Source organism: Lissotriton helveticus, chromosome 8, assembly GCF_964261635.1.
Source record: "Lissotriton helveticus chromosome 8, aLisHel1.1, whole genome shotgun sequence".
Taxonomy (NCBI): Eukaryota; Metazoa; Chordata; class Amphibia; order Caudata; family Salamandridae; genus Lissotriton; species Lissotriton helveticus.
In genome coordinates, this window is record NC_136069.1 from 1,693,502,343 (window position 1) to 1,693,520,204 (window position 17,862).

Below are 17,862 nucleotides of genomic sequence, written 5' to 3' on the forward strand. Positions count from 1 at the left end.
ACAATGGAGGGGGCGGGGATACATGGGGAACAAGGGTTATAAATATTTTTTAAGTCTTACCTTGTGGCTGAGTCCCGCGTCTTCTGTTCTCCTGCTCTCCTGAGTCTGCTTCCAGGAACAGGAAGCAGGCAGCCAGGCTCCCTCCCCTACACAAATCACAACACTGCAGATTGTTCTTGAGCTCTGTGGCAAGGCGTTCAGACAGGGTTTGGAGGGGTGGGCATATTCACAATGCAGTGAATGGCACATGACTGCTTTGGGTGGCCTGAATGGCCAACCAAGCAGTCATTGTGCACTTGAGTGAGCATACCACTCTGCCCCTGCCCTGCTCCATGAGTAGAACAGCCCCTCCCACCCTCAAGCCTGTAAAGGAAACATAGCATGAGATATCAGAAGGTTATCATCATGTTATGTTTCTTCTTTCTTGCACTGCTTGAAGGCAGGTGGGTGATGCTCTTTCACCATGGTGGGAGAGCTGCCACTGGGGGTGAGTCACCCACAGGCGCTAGGCCTGGGACCGACATGGATCCCAGGCCTCTGCTATGCGCCCCATCATCCTCATCTGGACATTAACACTGTGCCGCAATCTGCTGCACTCGCTTCAAATCTGTGACTCAGCCAGCAGGAGCCTCAGCCAGGTGTGATTTTGCAAGCCTGGGTACAGCAGTTGCCGCCAGGTCCGCTGGGTAACCTCCTGTTACAGGTGATGCAACAGGGCCCCCTTTTGTGTGAAGTTGCAGTGCTCCCGCCACACAAGTTTGGTGCAGCCTGTGATGCAGAGAGGCACGGCCTACCATTGATAAACCCCTCTGTGCACCCTGGTGTAGTGGTGGTGCGTGGTATGTAATACAGACCTCCCTATGTTGGTGTGCAGGAATGTCTCTACCATTCACAGCTTCAAGGGGCTTCTCACACAGGTCAGCAAAGTGTCTCCATGTGACCTGGGAGACTTCACCACCAGGTAAGGGTGATCGCCGTGGCCTCCATATCTACCGCCATGGTCCAGCAACTCCAAAGCACCTCCGCATCCCACTCTGGGTCCCAGACGCAGGCACAGTGAGGCCTCTGGGCCCCAGGGACTGTACACTCTTTCAAGATTTTGGCTGCAGATTTTCCAAAGCAATGTCCCTCTTTTCATGCATATAGCCCTTAATCTGCATTTCATCTTCTCCTGGGACTCTTGCTGGTTATCCTGGCTGTTGGGGGGTTTGGGGAATTTGCTGATCTGTGCTGCACTTGTCCCTGGCAGCTCCATTCCACATTCCATTGTTTTGTTTTTATTTTTTTTCATTGGAGGTGGACTTATTGGCTATTTGTGGCTCAAGAGAAGTTGAAGTTCTGTTGACTAACCGGCAAATAGGCCTTTTGTCAGATTTCTCCCGCTAATGTCAGAATTTGTGCGCCTTGATGCTAGTGTTAGCAGCAGATTTCACTGTGGCTACCTGAAACTATTGCCATGTAGTGATGTATTGTAACTATATTGCTAACAGGTCAATAGTTTTTGGTGATAGGCTGCGTTAAGAAAACTGCTGCTAACTAATGCTATGGCTAGTTAGCGGCAGTTATTTAAAATTTACCCCTTTCTGTCTTTGTACATTTTTGCAATTTGCGATACCCAGTGGGTCGCAAATAGACCTACATCATGAAAATAAACCCTTCCGCTGCTATGCCTTTTCCCCCCCTGTGCAAAGCCTTTTTTTGGGGCTATTTGGTTTAGATCGCGCTTAGGTCCCTATAACTTTTTATCCACATAAGGTATCTATGCCAAAATGTGTGCACTTTTCTTCCCACATCATAGGGATTTTAAAGGTACCCAGGGTTTTGGGATTTCCGATAAAAATGAAACCTCACTTGTGAGGGTGGCCTTTCACAAAACAACCTGGTTATGCCAGGGGGGTCATCTGGGCTTTTGACCCCAGGATTGGTGGTTATCTAGGGAAACCTACCAAACCCACACATTTCTGAAAACTAGACACCTTGGGGAGTCCAGGGAGGTATGGCTTGCGTGGATCCTCCAACAGTTTCGGTTTTACAGCAATTATGACAGCCCGACATGCATGCTGATCGTCATTGCAGGGAAACCACACAGACAGCCTCGGGAGCTGGGGTAGCTCTTCCCCAGCTCCTGAGGCTGTTAGGGGGAAAACAAATCCCTCCGCTACCCGCACGAGAGGAATTTCAAATGCCATGATACCAGCACCAGAGGGATTTCAAATGCCATGTGTGAGGACGGCCAGGGGCCATCCTACGCACATGAGCACTGGTGCGTTGGATGGCCAACCGGCCGTCCGATGCACCAAAGGAGTTAATGCAGTAGTTCTTAGTTTGCGACCTATTGGGAAACACTAAAAACAAATGCAGCCAGTTTTCCTTAAAAAACTAAATGTGCTTCAAAAAGAAAATGAAAAGTTTTTTAAGAGTATACAGTTGCCTGTTGGACAAATGCCTGCTATTAAAAAATGTTTTTCCAAATATTCACAAAGGAGTAGGGATCCCTTGGAGACCCTTCACATTTGGAAGTGGGCTACCACCTACTTGAATTATGTGATAACATTCAAATGATTTGTGACGGAATTTTGGGTGCAAAACATTCACACATACCACAGTGATTTGGTATTAGGAGACGCCCTTAACACACCCCTTCCTAATACCGAATCGCAAACCAAATGTATGATACAGTAATAGATTTCTGAATTACAAATAGGGCTTTGTACATGGGAAAAAGCCTTTTTGCATTTGCAAACTGGAAAATTCTGTAAATCGCCCATTTGCGACCACAAAAGCCTCTTGTACATATGGCCGTTTGTTCAGTGACTAGGCAATTTCTAGCACCTGGACAGTGGCAGTGAGAACACTACAGAGGACTGGCCTTGTAGACCTTGGACACTCCCTGCTATTTGTAGGGTTATGGCACTCTCTTACTCAGCATTTCCTCTCAAAGGTGAAGCTGACCTTCCAGAACCTTTAAGATGCAGAGAGCTTGAACTAAACCTCTAAAAGGCTAAGGAGTGAGGCACGCCCATATCTTCCATTTCTGTGACAAAGTAAGACATATCATTTTAGTGTATGACATCAATGATGATATAACTGATGACATCACTGATGACCTCATCCAAGAGTGTGACAGTTTGGTATACACTTATCAAATTGAAAGGTATTTAGTAACCATTATCTAGAGCACAATATATAGATACCTTTTTTACTGCTAATGTGTATACTTTCTTCCAACATGATTGGCCTCATAAAGAGGCTGGCGTGTCTTGAGGGAGTGGGCTCTCCATAAAGAGCTCTTTCTGTAAATGACAAAGGCTGTGCACAAAGGGGTTCAACCAACCACATCGAGAGGCTTGGGTTCTGGAGGGAGTGCTCTATCCCTGAAGAGCCCAGCACAGGGTCAACAGTGTGCATGGTAGAGGCTTGGTCTTCTAGTACAGCTTAGGTGTCTGAGGGAGTGGGCGACAGTATAACTATTTTATGTAAGTAAATATGTTCATGGAGTTTATGCTTCACATTATTCTGCACCATTTAGTACCTATTTACATATTTGAAAGAGTGTACTGGTTTGTTGAGTAATATATTGGTTGGTTTGATGATGTCATCCACGATGTCATCATGATGTCATCGAGGATGTTATTTGAGATGCCATCAAAGAGGTGATTGAACATATGTGTGATGCATAGCGTTGGCACAAGATAAATACAGCATGCTGAACTATATTTGTTAAATTTCAGTGGGTTTTAATTTATTAAGAGCACTCTGTGACTCTCAATGTCATCTAACTATAACATCTCTTTGACTTTACCTTTTTTTAGTTAGTTTTCAAAGGTTTTTTATGTAACTTTAAGTTATCTTTCCCTACCTAAATACAACTTCACTTTAACCTACCTTGTAGTTTTTTTATGTGAATATTTAGTTTTTTTTAATGTAAAGTAAAAAGTAGCTTTCAAGTTAACCATAATGTCAATTTTGCCTTTAGATATTGTAGTGAATTTTTGATAGCATGATTAAATGTTAAAAATGAATGTGTGTTTTGCTTTGTACTTTTTTGTCACTTTCCAGGGTCTTACCCCTAGTACTTGTGTGGGACACTCACAAGCAATTGAAGGTCCCTGCAGAAGTTTCATGAGGGTTTTACTTCCGGGTCTGTGTCCCAGGGGAGTTCTTGACACCCACAAGAAATTTTAAACATCGGTGTTTAGTATCAAAGAGTGATTTTTAATTAAGGTTGAGGCTAGAACTTTTCTAATTTAGCCAAGTAATAAAGATTGTTACTTAATGAGGATCTCTTGAGTCTTTTTGTGAAATTGCCTCATTTTTGGGTGTTGCGGTCCCACAGGAGTACCTCAATACCTACGACGCACACATTGAAAGACATGTGATTGGTTGTCATCGCTTTCTTACTCAATTTACATGCACTACCCACCTTTCAGCCTCATTTGTGATTAGCTATCGTCTGTTAACACATCTTGTGCTGACCATTCTGCTTTTTCTCTATTTTCTCAAATTGCTGTGGAAATTTCATTCAAAATGGCATCATGAAAGGGAAGAAAAATCTTTGAAGAGGAACACCAGCAAGAAACCCCACCGCCCATCTAGGAGCTACTTGTGTGGCAATTCTTCAGTGTCCCTTCAAGGGAGAAGGTCATAATGACAATTGTTACCTGTTGCATATGTGGGAAGGACTTCTCATGCAGGACTGCGAAAAAGTACTAGGGGATTGTGGAAGCACATGAGGGTAGTGCATCCCACATGCTCTGCAAGAGCAGAGCAGCAGCGTGGTGCCAGGAAGCGTCCATCTCCACCTCTGCACCCTCCACTGCTCCTGTGAACAATGTCCCATCATAAGTCCTCCAGTGCCAACCCAACATTATCACTGCTTACAAACATGGGCTTTTGTTGTGGAAAGTACAACGCAGTAGTGGTTGTTAGTAAACAGGGCATGTTGTCCTGACATAAGTTAGTTATCAAACACCAGAATGGAAAAAGTAGATTTTGTGAAACTCCAAGATCTGATGCCCTTTCTTCTGAGTTTAATTTGAATTTACATGAATATTTTGAAAAAAAACTAAAATATTCTTAAATAAATGAAAAATAAACAGGTCTTGCAAAAACTGCTATCTGGTTTAAACAATTAAACATGTTATGTTATTTGTTAAGTGTGTTTCTTATCCCTCTATGTGTGGGTGTCGACCAATGGCCAACCCTGGGGAGAGCAGAAAAGGATCCTCCAGTGCTTGCACCAGAGGATTCTTTTTTCTTTTTAAACAGTGGGGGAGATTTGGAATTGCTTCTCTGTCAGCCACCTCCCCTGCTGTTATTTGACATCAGCACGCCGTGAGGGACATTGACTTCACAGATTCTTCATCAGAGTGGTAAACAAAAGCAGGTAATGCTCTCTCCCACCCCTAGGGGCAAAGAATGCCTAAAAGACCTCCTCTATTTTCAGTGAGGTCTAATTAGAAAGGGGAGATTCTCTTGTTTCCAGAGAGGCTTCCCTGAAACCATTTCATGGCTGTGGATTGTGCATGAGATCCATTGCCAGGAAAACCCACTAGACCACCAGGGAAAAGTGATTTGGGGTTAGCCCTTGCGGTGACATACTTTTTTTAATGTGTTTTTTCCTTGGTGGTTGCAATTGCACCCCTGGAGGAGGTAAGAAAAATAATTAATAGAAAAATTGAGTAAAAATGTCAGGGGCTTGGCACTCCTGACATATGGGCTGACACCTATTTGGGCCCTCATTGCTTTCCAGGAACATGTGTTTTCCCTGGAAAACACACATCCCCAAAAGAATATAAGAGAAATATAGGTGAGGTTGGCCCTGAAGACAAGAGTTGACCCCCTTGAGGGCTCCTCTTGAAAAAACATTTCATTAATGTATTTTCTCTGGTGGGGCAATTGGGCCCCTCTTCCCCAGAAAAAACATGCATACATTTATTTATAAAAAGCCACACTAAGGGGCCGATTACGATCTCGCTCAGGAGGGTACCGAACGTGATCCGGCCGGGTAAAGTATGAGCTGTACGCGTGTTTACCGCCTGACTCGTACAGCTGTACGAGCGAGCAAGTATGATGCGAGCAACGTGAAATTCACTGACCGAGTCCTTTCTGGGTCCGAACCGCTCCGTACGTCTCATCTGTAAGTAAACCGTGCCGTGCAATGGATGCGATTTATGACCGAGCCAGTATGATGCACGTATCGGACAGCTGGTGCGAGCCGAACTTTCTGGCTCGCAAATCGTCCAGGAAGTTGCCTTTGGGGGTCCGCGTCGGACCCCCTGTCACCCGCAGCCTCACGACTCAGACACAGGGGGAGACCCAAGGGTCTCCCGAACACAGGCATGTATGGTGCGGATGGCACTGATGTGTACCCACTGCGCCCTTGTGCGAGACGTACCAATTCAGTCAATGGGAGCTCATGTCCACGTTGTACGACCGGCTCTTATTGACTTCTATGGGAGTCCCACCGAACCGAGTCCGGCAGCATGCAGCCGCATCATACTCGCTCGGTCGGACTTCAGGACAGGCTTGGTCAGAAAACACTCCGGATCCGGCTCAGCGGGAGTGCTTTCCGACCCAGATCAGAATCAGCCCCTATATGTGGCAACATTAGAAAAATAAAGATGTGGCTAAGTATTTGTATGTAGTGGAATACCCTGCACAAAGTTGACTGGTCATCTTTCAGTTGCTTATTTCTGTGTTTGGTTGGTATTCTGATGATAATGAGGTGAAATCTTTACCCAGGCAGTATTATCATGTTTTCATTTCAGAAAATAATGAATGATGTAAGACTATCAGAAAATGTGCTGCATAATGATGCATAATTTACCCTTTCTTGCCAAATAATTCCGTCAACCCTGTCCTATGATTAGTTTCTGTCCAGCCGTATGATTCCAGTGACCGTGATGATAGGAGTGATTTCACAAGTAGCACGCCTGCGCACAAAGTTGCAGGGACTGCTATGTGAATGTGTACTACTTGTGGTCAAAGGCTGAGTTGCGGCTTCTAGGAATTAGTTTTATACTGGGAAGTGCCAAGGAGCTCCCCTCACAATAAACCTTTGCATAGGACATGATACATGTATATTATGATGTGGGGTATGTGTGAATTAATACTGTGTATTTTTGTGGTGTCTTTGAAGAACCTGTAGATTCTGGAACTTTTACACACATGTCACATACCCACCAACTGATTTAGAACAATACTTCTGCCTTCTTCATAGGACAGTGTTTCAGAAGGACGGTTTTAGCCAGTCAACAGAGATGGCATCTCAGTGGATGACTGCTGCCCAGACCCTAACTCAGGATATGGAGGACAGCTATGAGGCAGTATCAGAGATAAGATAGGAAATAAGATGAGAGATAAGCAGTAAGGGTAGGTGTTGTATTTAGGGCCCTGCTGTGGCACCACCCCTTCAAACCTACAAGCCACAGACATTTTTGAAAACTAGACAACCAGGGGAGTTCAGGGTGGTGTATTTGTATGTGGATCCAATGAGGTTTTCCTAACCACATTACTCTACAAACCTCAAACTCTGCCTAAAATTATACAATTTCCTTCCATTTCAGTAAAATCCGAAGGTACCATTTGTTTTAGGAGACTTGGGTAAATGCCGGATGAACGAGCGTTTGTAGGTCCCCAAAGATTCCAGAACTTTCCCTCACAGAAATATGTGGAAAATAAATGTGTTTTATTAGTCAAAGTTTGAGATTTGCAAGGAGTACTGCGTAAATAAAAAAGTGAAAGTCACACACGTCACTCCATCTTGGATTCCCCATGGTGCCTAGTTTTCAAAAATGGGCAAGTTTTCTTGGTTTCCATAGGTGCCGGCTGCGCTAGGGCCAGCTATCCACTTAGCAAAAAAAGGTTTAGTTTTAGGTGGAAAAAAGTTGCGTATCCATGTTGTGTTTTTGGCCATTTCCTGTTGCAGGAACTAGGCCCACCCACACAAGTTCTGGGCATCTTAGGTTACTGCAGAAGCTACAAACCCTATATAACCCCACAACCAGAAGGGTCTAGCTGACTTAATGGTATATTTCTTTTGTAAATCAGCAACTGTCACAAGAAGAAATCATTTTCACATGTAACATTTTTTCCTACACATTTTCAGTATTTCCTTATTTCAACAGGTATTGTCTTTGTAAAAACCTCTAAACAAAATACCCCTTAAGGAATTTGGAATTGTGTCTACTTCTCAGAAATCTATAGCTGTCCTGGATCACCTACTGGAAGTGGGTTGAGAGCACAAAAATTAGGAAAAATGATCTCCCTGTTTGAAAGATGCTAAAACTGTGGTATAGAAGTAGGTTTTTGATTCAACTCTGCATGTACCTAATCAATAGGAAGATGGTGATTTCAGCCCACCAAACTGTTTGTTGATGCTGTTTTTAGGCAAAAAACTGCCACTTCTCTCAGAAGCAGTTTTTTCCAGTTTTTTTCAGAAAATTCCACATTTTGCTATATTTTACTAGCCCTTTCCAGGGAAATCTGCAAACACTGGATTTAGAATCCCAGTACGTTGGCCAAAAAGGTTGCAAACATGGGGTGGGAAAAATGTTATGGGGCTCGAAGCGAAAACTACCGGAAATAGCCCAAAAAGGGCTGGGGATTGGTGGGAGGCGGGGGTGGAGGGGTGTTGGAGGCCCAGCAGTTAACCTGCTGTAGCAGTGTACATATAATTATAAAAGGTAAGTCTATTGTTATAGTTATGAGTGAAAATCAAATATTTATTAGTACTGTTTTCAACCAGATTTAAGAGGTTTTGTTTCAGTTTTAATTTACTTTTTTAATGCAGATCCAACAAAAAAGTCTGGTTGGTATTTATTAACCAACTCAAATTTTGTTTGAGTTGGTTGAAACAAAAGTAATGGAATGCTTTACTTTGCATCAACAGGATGTTCCTTGGAGCCCTAATCATTTATTTGAGGAGAAGCAGGAGGTGACGCTACCTTGTGAAGGCGGAGATTGAGTCCGCCAGCGGTCCAGCGGGTCCAGGAGCTGACTCCACTCTGCTGCCGCCCTCCATCACCACCAACGCGGTCAGCAGAGCGAGGGGACTTCAACCCCCAGGAGCCTTAGCGGGGACGCGCAGTTGTGACGCGTATGTAGGCGCCCGGAGGTGCTTAAAACACCAGCGCGCCCGGAGTGCCCTGGGAGCCCTAATCATTTACTTGAGGAGAAGCAGGAGGTGACGCTACCTTGTGAAGGCAGAGATTGAGTCCGCCAGCGGTCCAGCGGGTCCAGGAGCTGACTCCACTCTGCTGCCGCCCTCCATCACCACCAACGCGGTCAGCAGAGCGAGGGGACTTCAACCCCCAGGAGCCTTAGCGGGGACGCGCAGTTGTGACGCGTATGTAGGCGCCCGGAGGTGCTTAAAACACCAGCGCGCCCGGAGTGCCCTGGGAGCCCTAATCATTTACTTGAGGAGAAGCAGGAGGTGACGCTACCTTGTGAAGGCGGAGATTGAGTCCGCCAGCGGTCCAGCGGGTCCAGGAGCTGACTCCACTCTGCTGCCGCCCTCCATCACCACCAACGCGGTCAGCAGAGCGAGGGGACTTCAACCCCCAGGAGCCTTAGCGGGGACGCGCAGTTGTGACGCGTATGTAGGCGCCCGGAGGTGCTTAAAACACCAACGCCCCCTCCGCGAAGCGGGACGCGAGCGGGGCACAGCGCGGGGCTAAGCCCGGGCAAAGGGCGGGCCCTCTGTGGCCCTCAGAGGCCTGAGGAGCCTGGCCTGGGCCAGAAACTCTGCCTGATAGCCACTTGCTCATGGACTGGGTGACATCTGAACTGTAAGTAGGCTACCCACCCATTTCACTCGCTATTGTGACCTTACAGGACATTGACATTTTTGAGACTGGCTGTCGTATTCTCTAAGATTACCCTTTGCCTTATTTCCGGGTACTCGCAGGGTCTGCCATGAGTTGCCCAGAAACTAGAAGCAGGGCTGCTGCGGGGGTAAAGAAACTGACTGGTACCCTGGACGATTTCATTGTTCGTACCAATGCTTTAATCGATGAAGGGATTATAATTATGGATCGAAGGGTGTCCCAGGATTTAGCCGCAGCTAGACGCTCTTCTTTAGGTCTTATTGCTCAAGCTCGCACTCCTAATAGTGTATCTGTTTCGGAAAATCTAGGAAATGCACAGAACGATAGGGGTCATAATGCTCCAGGTTCCCAGGAGGATCTGGAGGCAACTCCTAATCTATCTTTGTTAGTGGCCAGCACTTCAGCTGAAAAGGAGACTGAAACTCTAACTATGGCTAGTGATTTACTTCATAGGGGTATGAAAGAGGGGGCGATCCCTAAACAGAAGACTAACATTCAAAAAACTGTTAAACCTAACACGAGCAAAGGGAGAAAAGCACATACTAGCAAGAATCAAGACCTGACCATTTTAGAACCTGCGCCTTTGAATGTGAGCACCTATCCACTTGCCCATAGTAGTGAAAACAGGGCAGGCCATCAGTCCACCGTTGGCCTACCATTAAGTCTCCCAGATGAAACTGTTTTAGATAGCAGCTTGGAGGATATTTTGGAATTAAGCGGCGCAGTTAAGAATCAAGCTGGAGGTAGCGAGGACAGTAGTAGCCTAATTATGGCTAATAATAACATCTTTGAAATGCTAAAGACTCTCCTCGAACCTTGGAAACTATATTAAAAAATATCCATAAAGATATAAGTGCCCCTAGCTTTAATTTGGATAATAAAGTTCCACCTGCAAAAAATCAAATGACTAGGCCACTACCAGCTGCTAAAAATGCTACTACCACGAATCCATTGCCAAAAACCATACCAACCCCTAAAACTCCTGCCCCGATTGACAATGTAGTGCCAGTCCCACAAACTCTTAAATTACAACAAGATAAAGATAACCCAGAAAAAAGGGAGGTGCGTAGAAATATACACTTACCCCCAAAAGCTGCACCGTATGTTGTGGTTCTTACAGGAGTCCCTCAATTAAATGAAAATTCAAATGAAAATAATGGGGGACTTGTAAACAAAACCATCCATTGGCTGAATGATAATTACCCTCTCCCGCCAGCTATCAAAAGTAATATTCTGATGGTTGAAAGGGCCCCATGGATTGGGTATAATAAAAAAAGGACATACGGCGATTGTGTGGTAATAACATTTGAGAACCCACTAACTGCTAAATATATTACTACAAGACCCCCTAGAAATCATGGTCTTTCTGTTACGGCTAGGGCACTATCCTATTTTTATCCTGAGGGCGAACACCCTGACAATAGGTGGAGTTGGACTAGGGACAATAGATACCAAGGGGGTAACAAGGGTTGGGCTCCTGATAGTAACCATTATAACATACAAGGGGGAGGGAGAGATGAGGATGGTTGGAATGTAGTGAAACATAGATCAAGGTCCCCTTACTACCGACCACAGAGTTTTGACCCAGGATGGCTAGGCAACCTACAATTTCCCCCGATCTTTCCGTGTTCCAACCGGTTTGAGTGTTTGGAAGCAGTGGATTGACTCCCCAAGTTAAAAGAAGAGGTTTCAAAAACAATTAAACCTGTAGATCTGGGGCCTATAAAATCCTTGGGGTACGTCGAGATACAAGAACTTCATGTTGAGACACACGAAATCCATGGGGCGGATGAGATTATACAAGGGAGTCAGGGTAGTCAAACTGGAGCTATCGTAGAAGAGTCACCTATAGAAGACTATTGCAAGGTGGTTTTTTGGAATGTGGCAGGTCTAAAGCAGAACATTTCTAATCCGTCCTGGTGTGATGTAATTGCCGATGTTGGCATATTAGCCTTACAAGAAACCTGGACCACCGCACCAATACACCTTAATGGTTATAGAACTTATTTTACACCTGCGATGGGGGGAGCACACGGAAGACCAAAGGGGGGATTGTCTGTGTATATATCGAACCTGCTAGTCTCTGACAAAATCTCTTTTTCTCCTGGATCCAGTTACTACCAGAAAATAGTTATAGACACAAGGAAGGGTCCAACGTTTGTTCTTTTTAATTTTTACAATAACTGTCTAAGTAGCATGATTAAGGATGTATTTGTTACTATAACTGCAGACATACAGAATGAATTTGAGACAAAAAAGGGTGAAGTCATGGTATTATGGGGGGGTGATTTTAATTGTACTTTGTGTAAAAAGGGTCAGAAGGGTATTTGCGGCCTGATGTTGGAACAGGATATTAACTTGACGCATTTTGAACATACCCTTCTAGGTGATTCATTAAATGAGATGATTTTTAATTTTGATCTTGGGTTTACAAATGAGCTAGCCCACCACACAATGCCATTTGTTCCAACATTCGTGGGGCGGGGGGCTTCAACTATCATTGATTTTAGTCTCTGTACAAATAGCTCGGCGGGCAGATTGATCAGCTCTAGTATCATGCACTTACCATTAAGTGACCACTACCCACAGGTACTAAAAATGGAGAACCTATTCCCTGCATTAGATCATGTAGCAGGTTCCAATAATAAGGCGCAGGATGTGAAATTAGGTACCCAAAATGGATATAGCCTTAAATGGAGTAGAGTGGTCCCGGTTGATTTTTTGTCTAAATTACTGAATAAGTGTATGAGTAGTTTTTTGATCTGCTTGAACGAGCACGCCGAGAGTAATGAAATTTTAAATCATTTTTATATTATTTCTACTGCAATTAAGGAGGCATTGTGGGTTGCAAAGAAAAACTCCCTAAAGCCCAATAGAAAATGGTTCGATAAGAAATGTACTAAAGCCCTATCAAAGCTTAGACATGCGATCCATAAAAGACCACGGGATGTAACCCAAATTAGAATCTTGAGGAGGGACTATAACATAGTACTGAAGGACAGGAAGGCCGCCATAAGAAGGGAGGCTTGGATGATTTATGCGAGGCGTCACAATTAAAGGATCCGACAGCTTTCTGGAGGGTCATTAATACCCCCCTCCTATATGAAAAAAAGGCTCGCATGGAAATCGCCATCCCAGAAGATGAGTGGGTGGCGCACTTTTCCTCCCTTTACAGGGCTGTGGAACCAGTCCTCGATACTGGCCAGGACTTTACATTCCCTAATTTAGATACATCTAAAGTCTTGGTCGTAACCCTTCCTGAAGTTCTCGCGAGCTTGAAGGCAACTAAAGGGGGTAAGGCGGCTGGACCAGATGGTATACCAGCAGACCTCTATGAGGCCAACATCGAATTATGGGGGCCCTTGCTTGTCCAGCTTTTTAATGTTGCTTTGTCAAAAGGTTTAGTTCCTACCTGGTTTACATCGATTATAGTCCCAATCTTTAAGAAAGGTGACAGGCAGAATTGCATGTGCTATAGGCCAATTTCTTTATTGGACTCCTCTATAAAAATTTTGGGGAGAGTGGTTTTAGATAAGTTGCGAATCTGGTCAGAAGAGAATGGGGTGTTAAGCGATTTTCAATTTGGGTTTCAAAGGGGCTTAGGGACTATAGAGCAAGGACTGAATTTGTTTATCCTGCAACAGAAGTATATAAGGGTTAAAAAACAACGTCTATACCTCACCTTTGTTGACTTATCGTCAGCTTTTGATTGTGTCTCACACAATAAATTGTGGTCAATCATGGCCGAGTTGGGGGTAGACAATGCCATTATATGCTTCTTGCGAGATCTATATTCCGGGGCCACTGCAAGTGTGCGTTTTGGGAAAGATGGAGAATGTAGTAGACAAATTGGGATTGGTCGGGGTGTACGCCAAGGGTGCGTTTTAGCCCCCTTTTTATTTTTGCTATATATAAATGGCTTGGAGAAACGTCTCGTGCAGGAGGGTAGGGACATGCCTATGGTGGGTGGAAGGCCTGTCCCTGCCTTGATGTACGCTGACGATGCTGTTTTGATGGCACGAACCCCAATGGCGCTACAAATCTTGGTTACTTCTTTTAATAGTTTCATGCTTGGCTTAGATTTTAAAATCAACTGTTCAAAAACCTTGTCCATGTATTGTGAGCCAAGATCAAGCAAGCATTTGAAACCCATTTTTATAAATTCCAATCCCCTAGAAAAGACCTCCACCTTCCCTTATTTGGGAATTCTGTTTCACGAAAGTGGCTCATGGACTAGTGCAATCCATGCTAGATCCCTGTTGTTTTCCAAAACTATTATGGCCTTACAATGTTTTATGAGAAAATTAGGGAAAAAACCCATAAAAGAAATTTTAACTATTTATAGGGCAACTTGTTTATCTGTAGCCACCTATGGATCAGGCTTGTGGGGTTACTCAAATATCAGTTCAATCCAAATCATGGAAAATAAATTTTTACGTCACATCTTGTCCGTGCCTGAAAGTACTGCAACTATGATATGCCATGTTGAATTGGGAGTAATTTACGTTACTGATACGATTAGGATTCAGCCAATTCTTCTTTGGCATAGGGTGTGGACAAATGATGAATGTGTGGTTAACCGGGCTATTCTAAAGGACATTTTAGCATTAGACAATATCAATGATTTTAAATGGATATGTTATGTCAAGAACTTTCTCAAGGAAGTAAATTGTGCCCAATACTTTGAGGACCCACCAACAATGGCATACATATCGAGAAGAGATCTGAAAAATGTGTGCATTGCCTATCTCAGGGACAAAAGACACTTAGAGGAGGCGAGAAAAAAGACTGTTTCTGCTCACCAGGACATTTTATGTGGAGAGAAACTACAGCCATATTTATCATTGTATATGCCTAATCATGAACATTTCCTTTTAACCCTGTTTAGACTCAACATTGTTTTTAGGGTCTTATCTTTTCCTGTGATGAATTGTTGGTCGAAAGAACTATCCTTTTGCCCATGTGATGATGTTTCCCCACAGTCTGATATACATATTTTATTTTTTTGTAAATTTTATATTTTCTTTCGAAAGAAACTTATCATCCCTATTCTCAAAGACTTAAATATACACAGATGTCGCTTAGCGTTTTTAGAGTGCCAGAAAATGGAAACTGTTTTTATGGTAGCCTCATTAGGTGAATTTTTTAAATCTGTTTTTAAATGTCGTAAATCGATCTAAATGAATTAATCTCTATGTTGCACATATGTATTTTAAATAATGAACACATGACTACCCTGTAAACTGTATTTTCTTCATGCTACTTTTATGGTTATTTTTGCTTTTTTAACCGAATAAAGTATTTTTGAATTGAATTGAGTGCTGTATGGGTTTTTCTGTTCATTCATTCATGGATTTTTAGTCAAATCCATATCTACAAAGACATTTAGACATGTATTTGCGCCAAAACCGAACCCTGGAGTAACAAGAAGAAATATTCTTATTTCTCCTGTTTTTATTTTCACTTGAATGTGTGCTGCATTTTGCACAACATACTTATTCAGAGGAAATCATCAGTTGATCAGTAAGGGACCCCTTTCTGCTAAAAAAGTATCCTAACAATAACACAGACATATTTACACTATGATGCAAGGATGCCTGCATTGGCACATTGCTGCCGAAAGTGTGCTTGTGCATGCTGAGAGTACGACTCTGCCGAGTCTTACAACACAAAACATGCACTCCTCCCATTTATGGAAATTATTTCAATTCAACTCTCTTTATAGTTTATCTTATTAGTAGCATAGGCGGGCCATGATACTGCTCTGGGTAAATATCCCTTTTTGGGGGAAAACATCCTTTACAACGTAACTTTTACCACACAGTGCCTTTACGACGCAACTATTACAACGCATGTCATTACAACGCATTGCGCTGGGGGCGCTCTAGGATAGGGAATAGATTTAATTTACTATCCAACACCTTCCCTACTATCCACGGGGACTGGAGTTGGAATAGTAAATTAAACTATTCACTATCCAGCACCCCTAAGCGTTATACGTTGTAACAGCATGCGTTGTAAAAACTGCGTTGTAAAGGCATGCATGGTAAAAGCATGCGTTTTAATGTCATACATCCCTTTTTGGGGGTATTTAACTAGTACCATGGAAGTACATTGAGAAAAATCCAACTTTTATTTTACCCCAACCTCCCTCTCAAAAATATATTTAAAAAAGCATCAGAGCAATGCTGAGGGTGTCACACCCAAGGGCGCTTCAGTGGGCTTATGTCAGTTTTGCTCTCTAAAGAAACTGGCCTGTCTGTAATGAGTTTTATGCAGAGCAAAGACCAGGAGCAGCAGGGGTTTTTCACCCATGCCCGATTGATTGGCCACAAGAGCCCATCTTCTTGCAAAGGGTTCAGTGCAAATGCTGAGAGTAATAGAGGTTTACCACCTAAGGGGCTAGATTAAGTGGGCTCTCCATCAAGAGTTGTACACGGGGCGAAAGGCTATGTGCAGTAGGAGCATGACCACCTGAGGGGACTTGGGTGTCTAGAGGTAATAGGCTCTCTGTGACAAGTTCTGCACAGGGCGAGGGATGTGTGGGGTAGTGGCTTGACCACCTAAGGGGGGCTTTGCTGTCTGGAACAAATGGGCTATCCATAAAGTCTTTTCCACAGAGTGAAGGCTGGGTGTAGTTGGGGCTTAGCCACATAAGGGGACAAAGCTGTCTGGAGGAGGAGTGGACGCTCCTTGATCAATTCTCCACAGGTTGAAGGTTGTGCTTAGTAGGGCTTTGACCACCAAAGGAGGCTTGGGTGTCTGGGAGGATTGAGGTCTCCATGAAAACTTATGTGCAAAGTGATGGCTTGCATTATAGCGGCCTGGGCACTTATGTCTCATTGATTGTAGATTAGATGCCGCCTAACTGCACAGGATCCAGCACAGAGCAAAGAATGTGCACAGTACGGGCTTGGCCACATGATAGGGCTTGACTATTTGGAGGGAGTGGACTGTCCATCACTTATGCTCACAGGTCTTTTTCATAATTTTTTTCATAATCCTGCAGGAGTGCCACGAGACTCAGTGTGGGCCGCGTGTGATCAAGCAAGATGGTGGGCCCTCTTTGAACCCCACCATAAATATAAGTGAGTCATTCTACAACTGTTCTGCCCCTTTACAGTTACTTTATTTTTTACTTCAACAACATGTGGACTGACTCCCTCTGTTTTCTATGAGAAACTGTACACAGATAACTTGTTTTGGGTTCCTTTTTCTCAGGCCCCAACTTGACAGAGCACCTTGAAACTTTCCAGAATGGTGATGAGTTACCTTTTAGGAAACTTTTTTGAAGATTAAATGGTGCCAAAGTTATTAGGGAAACAACGATGTGAGAATTTTCACTGATAGAAAACTGACATTTAGTTCACTAGTGGAGTTGTAACTAAAGCTAGGATGCCAAGTATGAGATTTCAAGCAGAAATCTATGAACGCTGCTGTTGAAAGACCCATCACTATGAATAAATATCATGAGTCGCATAAGCTATAAAACTGAGACATTAAGACATTCATGACCTATAGCAATGTATACGCTTATCACTTATTTACCTGCCAAGGTTGAAAGTTATTGATATCAGCACAATCACTATTCAGGAACGGTCCTTGTCCAGGTTTACAGGATATCAATGAGTTCATTGCATGGGCAAGGGCATAGACTGCGAGGTAGGTGTGGTAGGAGAAGCTAAGATCATAAAATTCAAAAAGAAAAGCTGCCATTATATCTAATGTCTGGTTCTCATTGCAAGAACCCTGTATTCCATTGTTCTCCATCGCTGTCATTTTCTCAGTTGTGTTAGATCCTGGCCACTTGCAGTTGAAAGCTTCCTCCCAGAAGAGTTTAATAAATTCAATATTGGAATCTTGCAATGGATTAAGGTGGAAAGAAACCACTCAAACCCGGGCATCTTTGAGAAATGGAGGATTAGTGCTAGAGATCCATTGAAGAGTGGCCAGGTTTGCCTGGGGAAGAGTGCATGAGTAAATGTGAAGGATGCAGAGAAGACAAAGACTTTTTCTGTCACATTCAGTGCAA

The 17,862-nt window shown here is 43.7% G+C and overlaps 1 protein-coding gene across 1 annotated transcript in view; it reads right to left on the minus strand.

Annotated features, from left to right (window-relative positions):
- The window catches only part of LOC144774120 (extracellular calcium-sensing receptor-like), a 38,396-nt gene extending 20,796 nt beyond the window's left edge, over positions 1 to 17,600 (minus strand). Inside the window, exon 1 of the mRNA XM_078659144.1 lies at positions 17,379 to 17,600. Coding sequence (XP_078515270.1) covers positions 17,379 to 17,600 — 222 coding nt within the window. The remainder of the gene's footprint in view (positions 1 to 17,378) is intronic.
- Positions 17,601 to 17,862: the final 262 nt, after the last annotated feature.